General features: G+C 42.9%; 1 protein-coding gene across 1 annotated transcript in view; it reads left to right on the top strand.

The window, feature by feature from the left end:
• The window catches only part of fhip1b (FHF complex subunit HOOK interacting protein 1B), a 45,161-nt gene that overhangs the window by 22,604 nt on the left and 10,485 nt on the right, over positions 1-12,072 (top strand). The window contains exons 6-9 of the mRNA XM_079563386.1: positions 166-333; positions 7,097-7,176; positions 7,255-7,424; positions 10,381-11,640. Of these exons, the coding sequence (XP_079419512.1) occupies positions 166-333; positions 7,097-7,176; positions 7,255-7,424; positions 10,381-11,640 (1,678 nt within the window). The remainder of the gene's footprint in view (positions 1-165; positions 334-7,096; positions 7,177-7,254; positions 7,425-10,380; positions 11,641-12,072) is intronic.

Below are 12,072 nucleotides of genomic sequence, written 5' to 3'. Positions count from 1 at the left end.
CTAGGTGAAATCGGATAATTTTCCAAGGCACACCAGACAATATCTCACTGCGGTTGAAAAACACTGTCCTAAGAGCTGTTTTTTGCCGTCTCCTATATCCTCCGTACCCTGCCCGTCTCTTCCACGTGTTTTCCTCTGTGTCTCATCCCCTTTTTGCCGTTGCAGTCTTCGGTGGACGAGATGATCGCGAGCACGGCGTACCTCGACCTGTTCCTGCGCTCCGTCTCCGAGACCTCCCTCCTCAGGACCTTCCTCCGGTTCATCCTGCTCCATCGCCACGACAACGACACCATTTTGGACACTCTGCTCACGCGCATCAGCTCCAACTCCAGGGTGAGTGTCGTCGGACCAGGTTAGCTCCAAAACAAGGACGCTGGGATTAGTATTCGCCGGCTTGCTCTTTATTTATTACTGTGAAGGAAGCTCTGCAAGCCCGGAGACTTTCAGACAAGCCGCGCTGTCTCACTGTGTAGGCGGCGTGTGGGCCCTGAGCAAAGAATTGATTGAGGACAGAAAAGGGCATAGCTAGACTCGCGCTGATCTCTTGACTTTGTTTTGCATAAATATGCTGGAAAATACGAAGACATGGCCTCGTAAAAGATTATAAGAGGTTAATTATTAGCACGCAGCTTCCCATTGCCGTCCGATTTGGTCTGAGAAGACAGAATTTGAATGATTGTAATGATATTGGCCTTGGAGTTTTGAATTCTTTTACTCCGCACGGTAAGTGATGGAAAAGTAACACTGAAGCTACATTATGTTTCAAGTTTCAAGTTTCAAGTTTAATGGTTTTGTATAGCCCAATATCACAACAGAAGTCGCCTCAAAGGGCTGCAACAAACATCAAGGCAATAAAACACAGCAATAAATATGACAATTAAAAGTTCAGGTGAATCCAGGCAAATATAATGTCCAAAGGTAGCGATGAGCGGCGTGGGCGTCCCCTGTCCTTAGACTCTCCAGCACGGCAAGGAAAAACTCAAAAACCCGGCAGGAGAAAAGAGAAACCTTGGGGAGAACCACAGAAGGAGAGATCCACTCCCATGGACGGACAGGCTATAGAGACCCAGGGCCGAAGGATCCCTCAGCAGACGGGCCAAGATCACAGACCGTCCAGGCCTCAGATTCCAGAATGCAGGTTCCTCCGTTCACCCAGGTTCCTCCATTCGATCTAGACAGGCACTCCCGAGGGGGAGTGGGACAGGAGACACCATGTGAATAGTGATGAACAGATTACAGATAAATTAAGTATTGTATCATGATAAAACAAAGTCTGCAGTAAGAAGAAGAGGATAGCGCTCAGTGGACCGTACTTCCCACAGCAGTGTTTCTCCTGAGGCAGCTTTACTTCGGGCTGTGGGTTAGTGCTTTACCTAACTGACCTGATTATAAGCTAATTCGAAGAGGTACGTTTTGAGCCTAGTCTTAAATATAGGGACTGTGTCTGCTTTAACGTGGGCTGGGAGTTTATTCCACAAAACCGGAGCTTGGTAGCTAAAGGCTCTGCCTCCTACAGTAATTTTGGAGACTCGAGGAATCACTAGTTGCCCTGAGTTTTGAGAGCGGAGAGCTCTGGTTGGCTGATATGGAATGACAGCGTCTTGGAGATAAAGCGGAGCTAAACCCTTTATGGATTTAAATGTGAGGAGCAGGACTTTAAATTTTATTCTAAACTCAACAGGAAGCCAATGGAGAGACTTTAGCACAGGTGTAATGTGTTCTCTTCTCTTTGTCCGGGTTAACAATCTAGCAGCTGCGTTTTGAACTAATTGAAGACTTTTCAGGGAGCTTTTAGGGCACGCTGCCAGCAGGCTGTTGCAGTAATCCAGCCTTGAAAAGACAAATGCGTGAATAAGTTTTTCTGCATCGCTCTTAGTTAGGATATTTCGTATTTTAGTAATGTTGCGCAGGTGAAAGAACGCTATTTTACAAGCCTGGTTTATATGTGTTTTAAAAGAGAGGTCTTGGTCAGGCTGGGAACCATTAAACGATACCAGTCTGGTGTTGAGAAAAAAAAAAGAAGAAATGTTTAGGTACTACTGGGGGAAAAAAATACAAGCAGGTACTGAAAATGAATCTAAAATCTTTATATTGAAGTTTTGATGCTGTTGTTCATCCGAAAAAACAAAAAATAGTGAAAGAGAATTTGGAAAAGTTTTTTTTTTTTTTTTTTTAAGTGTGTAAAAATTGGGAAAATCAAAGTGAAAAAATTAGGGAAATGGAAAAGTTTGGGGAAAGAACATGGAAAACTGTGAAAATTTGAGCCAAAATGTAGAAAGGGGGGGGGGACTGAAAATGTTGAAAAAAAAATGCTGAAAAAAAAACCTTGGAAAGTGTTTTTTTTGACCCCTTGTAGTTAAAGAAGTTTCTCTGTCGTTTCACCTCAATTTATTTTGCATTTGTATCATTTATTTAAGTAGAAAAAATTAACATTATTAATCTGTTTAATGGTTCTGTATGACAAGTATTGTAGTATACAGGTGCTCTTCATGAAAAAGTGCATTTACTTCTGTTATTCAACTTAAACTGTGAAACTAATATATGATATAGACTCATTACAAGGAAAGTGACGTATGTCAAGCCTTTGTTTCTTATGTTGATGATTACAGTCCATTTTTAAAATATTCTAATTTTCTGGGATTTTTAATTGGGGTTTTTGCAAGCTGAGCCATAATCATTTTGATTTGATTGATTGATTTGAGTTATTATTGTTACATTATTTATATTACAATGTCACAGAACAAAACACCTCAAAGGGAGTTGGCCGAGACAAGAAAGCTTTTGGGGATTTTGGATATTTTGTTTAGTTTTTCAATAAACTAATCATCAGTGAAAAAATCTGTAAAAAACTCAAATTCCGTCTGTTTTTTTGGTTTCAAAGCTGAATAAATCAGGCTAGGAATTAGATATTAAAAATCCCTCTGAAAAAAGCTTCAGAATGTTGTTGTGTCTCAGCCTGTAAAGTGTGGAGTCTGTGGGAGCTTCTATAAGGGCTCAGGCTCTGCCCGAGTGCGGCTTCTCTCATTCAGAGAAAACCAGCCCTGAAGTTTTGTAGCGAGTGCGCATGCTCGGCCCGTTCTTCCACTTTTCCGCTCCAGCGTCTCGTAGGAGGAAAAACACCATATTTGGGTGAAAGCGTCATCACGGGGCCCCTTAGCAGGATACGTGGATGTCAAATCTGTCAATATTTATGAATGAAAACCCGCGGGAAAGACGGCCTTTCTACTTCCGGGTCGCCCCCACCTCGCAGACACAACATCATAAAATAAACATCATCATTTTTATATCTGACATGAAAACTAAGATGTAAAGGGAGGAAAATAGATTCAAATCTCCACTTCGACCACTGCGTGAAAAATCAATACTTTCACCTAAAGTGTCTCGCCTTAAGTTGAATAACAGACGTAAATGCACTTTTTCATGATATTCTAGTTATATGACGAGCACCATAGAACGATACTTTCGAAAAAAGAGGCGTTCGGGTATCAAAAAAAATGTCCGGTACCCAGCCCTACACATGATACAATAAAACAACAAACCAACGCAAACAAAGATCATACAAACTGTGTCTTCACGTGTTCTTGTAGATTGTCCATAGAACTGAACAAGCGGAGTTGTTTCAAACTGCCTTTTTCTCAAAATAACTGTGTGAGTCTTGAATCATTAATAAGACCTTGCATGGTCAGGATTTCACTGTAAGAGCGCTCCTGGACTTCCGTGTAGTGGATGTAATCTTGTTTGATTTCACCTGGAGAGGCTGCAATGTGCCACGAGGCGTCTAGTCTGCGGAAAAAATGAATAAAGATCATACAGCCACAGCCGAATATTTCAGGCTCTGCACATTCGATGAGAAACAGGCATCCAAATGAAGTCTGCTTAAAAAACTCAAAACTCTGATCCGTCCAGAGCTTTCTCCGCCTGCGTCCGGAGGGCAGTGAGTTTAACTCCTTGTTAAAGAGCGGATGGTCCCGACACTCCATTATCTGTCAGGGTTTCTGTTCGACCCTTTGGCTGTTCATGTCACCGCGCTGAGACTGCTGTGCGCTAATGATCAGGCCTCGACCAACTTACTCAGACCAAACCCATTAAAGAGCATTCAAGTCATTCAATTAATTGAGATAAAACCAAGGCCTTAAATGTCATTAAAAAGCATTCAATTAGATTAGATCCGTTGATTTGAATGGGATTTCCCAACGTTCTACCGGTCATTATTTTCTGATAAAGGACCTCTAAGAAAAATAACTCCGCTGCCAATGTTAACGGAGTCGGTGCTTTCATATCACTCCGCACGTACGTAGCAGCGACACTATCTGTCCCGTCACTGAGAGAGAAGTCGGGGAATCGCTCGTGAAGTTAGCGTGAGTCTGACTTTCAACTTACCCAGAGATTCACCACCATTCCTCCAACTGCGCCTTCAGCTAAGTAGCTAGGCTAGCTGCTAGCCTTGCTGCTTCTAGCCTAGCCAAACGTTGCCGAGCAACGCGCAAACTTTTGAGAACTATTTGTCACGGATGTCATTAAATAAACCTTTCGACCTTCATAAAAGTGTATGATAATTCCTGCAGTTCTTATATTTGAAGAGTTTCGTGGCGCTAGGCTAGTCTTAGGCTAGTGCATGTCTATGGTAACAGCTAGCCTGCATTAAAAACAGTGTGACCCGCTCCACAGAGCACCTGAGGCAAATCACTTATAACACCAGACTAACCATATACATGTCTGTGGCCATAGAATAATTTTAAAATAACTTATATTTGAGCAGCATCAGCTTCGTGGTTGTATAAGCCAGTGGTTCTCAACCTTTTGGAGCCGCGACCCCCATTATAACAGGTAAAGGATTCGTGACCCCGCGCCCAGGTCACACCTTGAGAAACATTAGCCTACATAATTCTTAAAAACCAAAAAGACAAAAAAAACTGAAATAAAATTCATTAAACTACGAACAGGTTACTCATTATTTGCTAATGAAAATATGTATATTTTATCTAAATGATCTGTCGACCCCCAAATTTGTCTCGGGACCCCATCGGGGGTCCCCAGGTTGAGAACCACTGGTATAAGCTATGCAGCGGCGGAGTGATCTGCTGGAAAATAGTCCCTCAAAATGCGATCATTCATGTGATGCAGGTCAGTTATATTCCAAACATGATTCTATGGACACAGACATTTATATGGTTAGTCTGGTGTTATAAGTGATTTGCCTCAGGTGCTCTGTGGAGCGGGTCACACTGTTTTTAATGCAGGCTAGCTGATACCATAGAAATGCACTAGCCTTGCACTAGCCTAGCGCCACGAAACTCTTCAAATATAAGAACTGCATGAATTACAAAAGAAATATCTCCAGAAATCAGCAACACTCTGGATAACGAGGAAATGAGGCCCTATGTCAAAAATCCTGAAATATCCCTTTAAATGAAATATGTGCAGATTTGTTTCTGCTCGGGATGTCACGATTCAAAATTTTTGAGTCACGATTATTGTGTGGAAAAATATTGCAATTTTTCAATTATTTATTTTCCATTAGCCATTTTATACTCACTACTGCCACCTCAGGTCATACGTGTAACTGCACCTTCTATATTAAGCTCGTGCATGACGGCACTTCAGACCCGAATTAACACCTTTTTTGAGTGACAGGATTTTAGAGGCAGTTGTGATGAACAGGTCTGAGCTCCTTCTACACATTAGGACGGCTGGAACATGTGGGGGGAGGAAAATACATCATTTTGACATTTTTAAACTCTGTATAGTCCCTTTAAGGAAGAAAATCTTGAACATTTCTCAAAACCTCGCAGTCCTGTCTAAATGTTCACATATTTATTTAAGGGTTGTTTTAAGCGACAACCTATTGAACATTCAGCAGCCTATGTTACTTTTTATCTTTGCATAAAGTAAACTAATAAATAGGCAGTAGAATAGTGTTATTAGATATGCCTCAAGAAAGCAAATATATGTGTATGTTTCGAAAGATCTATGTCTATGCGCTCACACAGTTCATGTCCATTTTCACGTGACATAAACGCGGCTGCATGTGATTCTTTTGGGACTCTTCCTTTGGCAGTTATGAAAATGGATACGATTTGCACATTTGACTATTGAACTTGTCGTTGACTTCATGTCAGAGCCGTGGGAAGATATTTTAGTTAGGGGGCGCTGAGGGACAAAATGTACCCCCAAAATACTTTTTTTGTGCATAAATCCTATTTATTAACCTCTTAACTCCCGCCTGAACCGAGAGCATTTTCTCCAGTTCAGCTTTACCCAAATCCTGTAGGCCAGAGTAACGCCTCATTTGAAAGACCTACAAAACTAAATGGATCTTTTTCCTCACATCAGATTTTTTTTTCATCACTTTTTTTGTTGGGCAGTCGTCTCATTTTTGTCAAATTTTTGTGACTTTTTTGTCACTTTTTTGTCAAATTCGTATCACTTTTTTGTCCATTTTTTGTCACTTTTTCGTCCATTTTTTCCTCAATTTTTCGTCAAATTTTTCTCACTTTTTTGTCATTTTTTGTCACTTTTTCGTTAAATTATTCGCATTTTTTTGTCAAATTCTTATCAATTTTTCGTCCATTTTTTCCTCAATTTTTTGTCAAATTCTTATAACTTTTTTGTCCATTTTTTGTCACTTTTTTGTCCATTTTTTCTAAATTTTTCGTCAAATTTTTCTCACTTTTTTGTCATTTTTGTCATTTTTTTTGTCAATTTCTTGTGACTTTTTCGTCAATGTTTTCTCACTTTTTTCACATTTTCATCCTTGTTTTCGTCTCAGTTTTGTCACTATTTTCACACCTTTTTTCCAGAAGCTTTTGGATTGGAGTAAAGCTGGAGAAAATGTGCTCGGTTCAGGTGGGAGTTAAGGGGTTAATATTGCCTGCAGTTCACAAACTATCCACCAGGAAGTGCTGCAGCGCCCTCAGCACCCTGGGTTCCCACGGCCTTGCTTCATGTGCTTTGGAGCGGGTTGAACACTAATGATGAGTGCCCACAAATAACCCATGAGACCTTTTACCTTGGGCTCTGAAATTCGTAAGATAAACCCACCATGAGCTTTCATAACCGCGGTAACGTCATTTTGTTTTCTAACCCTCTGTTCCAGCTCTGTATGGTGTCTCTGAGCCTGTTCAGGACTCTGCTCTCGCTCCATTGTGAAGACGTCATGCTGCAGCTCGTTCTCAGGTAAAACCGGTATTCAGCACAAATGCAAAAGGTATTTAATGACTGCTGTAAAAGAAAGAACAACTTCCTCGCCCTCAGGTATCTCCTGCCCTGCACCCACGTGATGCTGAGTCAGCGCAGAGCCATCCGAGAGACCGACCTCTATGGGAAATCCGCCAACAAGTTCCTGTCCCTGATCCCCGAGTGCTGCCGACAGAACACACCGCCCTCTACGGACCGGGAGGACGACACTGCCTTCTGGGGGAAAGGTGAGAGCTGTGCCACGTGCTTGTGATGCTTAGAATCAAATATAGTGACCCTTTTACAGCTGTTTGAGTAGTTGTGTTTTAAGGATCATCCACAGCCACGTTTAAAGTCATGTGAGTGTTAAATTTTGAGTCTGATGTTTTTTCCGACAGGTCAGAAGTCATTAGCAGCCATCTTTTTACTCTAGCCTCTACCAAATGTTTTCAAAAATGGATTCCTTGATCCTAAAAGTAGTAATGTTAGTAATATCGAAGCTAATTTTTCATTCGATGCTTTGTCTTTTCCTCTGCCACGCACAGTGTCGCCATCTCCATCTCAAACTAGAGCTAAAAGTACCCACCTAATCCTGTATACAATTCCTAAAGTAAATGCCTCCATTGTCGAAGTGTAGGATCTAGGGATGGGACGAAAAAACGATTTGAATCTCCCCACTGATGCCACAGACAGCGTGTGGAGGGGGCGTGTCGGAAAGGCTCAGAGGTTCGTGACCTCTTAACTCCCGCCTGAACCGAGAGGATCTTTTTCCTCACGTCAACAGATTTTTTTTCCATCTTTTTTTTTGTTGGGTATTCAACTAATTTTTGTAACTTTTTTGTCATTTTTTGTCACATTTTTTCTTACATTTTTTTATCCATTTTTTTATCTCATTTTTATAACATTTTTGCCATGTTTTTGTCATATTTTTGTCATATTTTTGTCAATTTTTTATCAAATTTTTGTCATATTTTTGTACATTTTTTGTCACATTTTGTCATTTTTTTTGTTATTTTTTGTCACATTTTTATCAATTTTTTGCCACTTTTTCATAGATTTTTCGTCACTTTTTTGTCACATTTCCATCATTGTTTTCGTCTCAGTTTTGTTGCTCTTTTCGCAGCTTTTTTCCAGAAGCTTTTGGATTGGGGTAAAGCCAAACTGGAGAAAATGTGCTCGGTTCAGGTGGGAGTTAAGGGGTTAAAGAGACAGAGGCCTATTTCAAGACATTCACTACAGCCATTTTGAGAGAGACATTTTATACAAGGCAGTTATTCTAATTTACTGCATTTACAGACCAACAGAAGGTTTGTCATCATTGTAGTGTGATATAGACTGGTGCTATGGGACTGAAAAAAGCAGAATACCCCCTCTTTAAACAAATTCTTAACAAAATGAAGTGATATCAAAGCCAACTGTACAGTCACATGTTTACTATTTGTACTTGACTGATTGATATATTCTGTTCTGCCAAATCCAGTCTGCAAATAGTTATATTATATAATACTGTTGTTTATATAACCAAGCGTAGTTTTCGTTTTTAATTATGTGCATTGCTGTTGCTGTTGTTACATGCAAAACATTTAATTAGAGAGAACAAATAGCACATTTTATTATTATTGTCAAGAACAGGGTAAAACGAAATAAACTTTAGAATTTAATCAAAGCATCGCTTCACAAACAGAGCACACATTCTCATATCTCACATGAAGATGAATGAGATTTCAATCAGAACTATCTTCTCCAGTATTTCCTGTACAAGCTTTGATGAAGACCGAGACCTTTTAAGCATTTTCTCTTTCTGCCTGGATTTGTAGTTTAGTTTCAACACCTCATAAAATATTCAGCCTTCCAAGTCCCTCCAGGCCAAGATCAATATCAAATCAGCGCTAAAACCTTAATTTGGACCAAATTGTGTCTTAAGTGGCTGTAAACCAGAGTGTATCACTAAAGCATAAAGTAATTAAAATGATGGAAGTGTAAATTTAGAGATGACCCTGTAAATTCAAGGTTCACGATTTGAGAACAGATTTCAGAACTAAAAATGTAATACCAGGGCTCCAGACTAACTTTTTAGTTATTTTAGTAGCGCTGGTGCTACCAACTTTTTCATTTGGTCGCACAGACTCGAGACACAATATCAAAATTCACCATTTTAATAAATTAAAACAAGGACAGTTAGAAACATATTCAAAATCACTACAAAATTGATCTTAATAATGATTAAAACAATGTTAAAACTTTTTAAAAATTTAGTTTTTCATATTAATATTAGTGATTTTATATAGTTTTATTTATTTTTTTTTGCATTGTTCTGCTTTAATTTTGTGTTTTCGATCCATTATTATTTATCTTCCTTGACAATTGTTTCTCTTTCTTTCCAAATCTGCAACATCATTGTCACTTGCACAGACCGTATTAGTCACAGGCAAAAAGTACCTGTTTTAGCCTAAATAAAATACAGGAGCTCAATCTGCTGCGGCTGAGGGAGAGGGCGGGCCATAACAGCAGCTGTTAGCTCTCCGTTAGCTTTACGTTTGCTCTCTGTTAGCTTCATGTTAGCTCTCTGTTAGCTTTATGTTTGCGCTATAAAACAAGCTTCTTCTGACCGCGAGGAGATCAGAGCGAGCTCGGGTAGGAACATAAACCGCTGAACTCTATCTGCTCCTGCCTCCTCCTCTGGTGCGCGTGCTTCTGTCTGACCTGCGCTCGTGAGCTCGCCGCTCGGCTGCAGCGCTACCGCCCCATAAAGCGAACATAAAAGTGAAAATAGATACTTCTTTGGGGAATAAACTGTGGGAAAGTGCGTATTGGCAGAAAGTAATAGAAGGTTAATTCATTTTGGGACACGTGGCTTCTGTTTCTGTCTGTATTTCATTGTCTCTCGGACAAACAGGGAGAGCGGGGCACTTGTCCGGACAAAACGTTTAGCCTAAACTACCAGCTGACTTCTTCAATAATAGTAGAAGCTTGGGTGTGTGCGTGCGTGCGTGTGTGTGTTCTCAGAGAAGTGCTCTTATAACGTTATTTGTATCACTCCTCATAAAGCCTATTAGACTTTCTTTTTTTTTTGCTCGCACAGGTGCTACCACTTATTTTTTTTACTCGCACATTCTCTAAAAATAGTCGCATATGCGAGCATTTTGGTCACAGTCTAGAACCCTGAATAGTTCACTAACACATGAAGTTGCTCTTGTGTTGCAGCGCTGACCAGCCCCAGCTCTGAATCCCCCGCCCCGCACAGACCCAGCACTCCGTCCCGCCTCTCCTTCTTCATGCGCCAGCAGAGCGCCGGCAGCACCCCGACCTCCTCCTCCTCCTCCTCCACCCAGTCCACGCCCGCCGCCCCGGACCAGGGCCACCCGCTGTCCCCCGACACCCCCGCCTCCCAGCAAACCTTCACCGAATGCCTGGAGTGGGACTGCGGGTACCTCGAGTACCTCAAGGACGCCCGAAAAGGCATCGAGTTCTGCTCCTGGGCCTGTCGAAACTGGTCCGCCCCTTACGACGGCGAAAACCCCTCGCCGAGCTCCGCCCCGTCGCCGCCGCCCCCGCCCACTTCCAACCCTTCCATGGCGCTGTTTCCCGAGCACTTTTCCATCCAAGGGAGCAGCAGCAGTCGAAGTGACACGCCCCCGAATCAGCGAGCGGCGATCGTGGCGGCCGCGAGGTCGGAGTGGAGCAGCTCGGAGCGGGACAGCGGCGAGTGGGACGTCACCATCGGGAAAAACAGCTGCATCAGTCTGACGCCGAGGTCGAAAAAGCGCAGCCTGCAAAGAGAGGAGCTGCCGCCGAAGCAGGTGCCCCCTCTGGTCCCGTCATCCGCCGCGTCCACGGCCAACGCGGCGGCCCACGCACACGCCTCCCCCGGGCCGCGCGTGCCGGCGAGCGCCATCACCGTGAGCTACCAGCCCCTGCTCAACGGCACGGCGGCGCAAAACGACAGCCAAGAGCGAGGGCTGGAGGTTAAAAAGGTGAAAAGGGACTTGGGGGAGAAGCGGTATTTAGACGAGAACGCCAATCAGAACGGCGCCGTGATGAAGTGCACGCCCCAGACTTGTAGCGTCTTCGGGAACGACGTCGGCGAGGGGAAGAGCGTCGGCGCGATCGAAGAGGGAAACCAGTCGGTCGAGAGCTTGATCGAGGAGCTGTTGGAGCAGGCGCCGGGAGAGTCTCCGTGTCCCGCGGAGACGAACGGGCAAGGCATCAGCATCGAGGCCTTCACGCAGGAGCTGAGGGAGCTGGAGGACCGGGTGAAGGAGAGGCAGAGCGCGGCGGCGGCGGCGTGTAAACCCGACGATGCGCTCAGAGAGGAGAGGCAGACGCAGCAGCAGCAACAGCACCCTCTGGAGGAGGAGACGGGGACGACAGCAGGAGGAGCAGATGGGAGAGGAGACGCTGCCGTGGTGGGGCTGTGCAGTCCGGCCAGGCCTCTCAACCAACCGGTGTCTCAGCCTTATACTGGTGAGTGTTCAAGGAGAAGATGCCTCAGGAACCATGACTGTTTTATGTAACTATGAAACAAGAAGCCAAGGAATTAAAATGTTACACTACAAAAAGTAAATATCAAGCATTGACTTACACTGCAAAAAGTGGATTCTAAGCAAGTTAAAAATGTCTTACTTTAAGAAATAAGTTCTTATTTTTTCCCTAAAACGCAATAATGTTTTGCCGAGCAAAGGTCCTGGGTTCGATTCCCACCAGGACGGGGCCTTTCTTTGTGGAGCATGTTCTCCCCGTGTCTGTGTACGTTTTCCCTTCCAACAAAAAACATGTACAATAGGTGAATCCTCCAGCAGGTGATTCTGACCATCAGCCTGGCTCCACATCATGGAGGCGGGTCTCCGGGCGCAGCAATACTTTCCTTAAATATTAGTATTTATTAAGAACATTTTG

The sequence above is a fragment of the Gobius niger genome (genome assembly GCF_951799975.1).
Source record: "Gobius niger genome assembly, chromosome: 9".
In the NCBI taxonomy this organism is placed as follows: domain Eukaryota; kingdom Metazoa; phylum Chordata; class Actinopteri; order Gobiiformes; family Gobiidae; genus Gobius; species Gobius niger.
The sequence above is the reverse complement of the archived record's forward strand: the minus strand, read 5'-3'. Positions and strand labels throughout refer to the sequence as shown.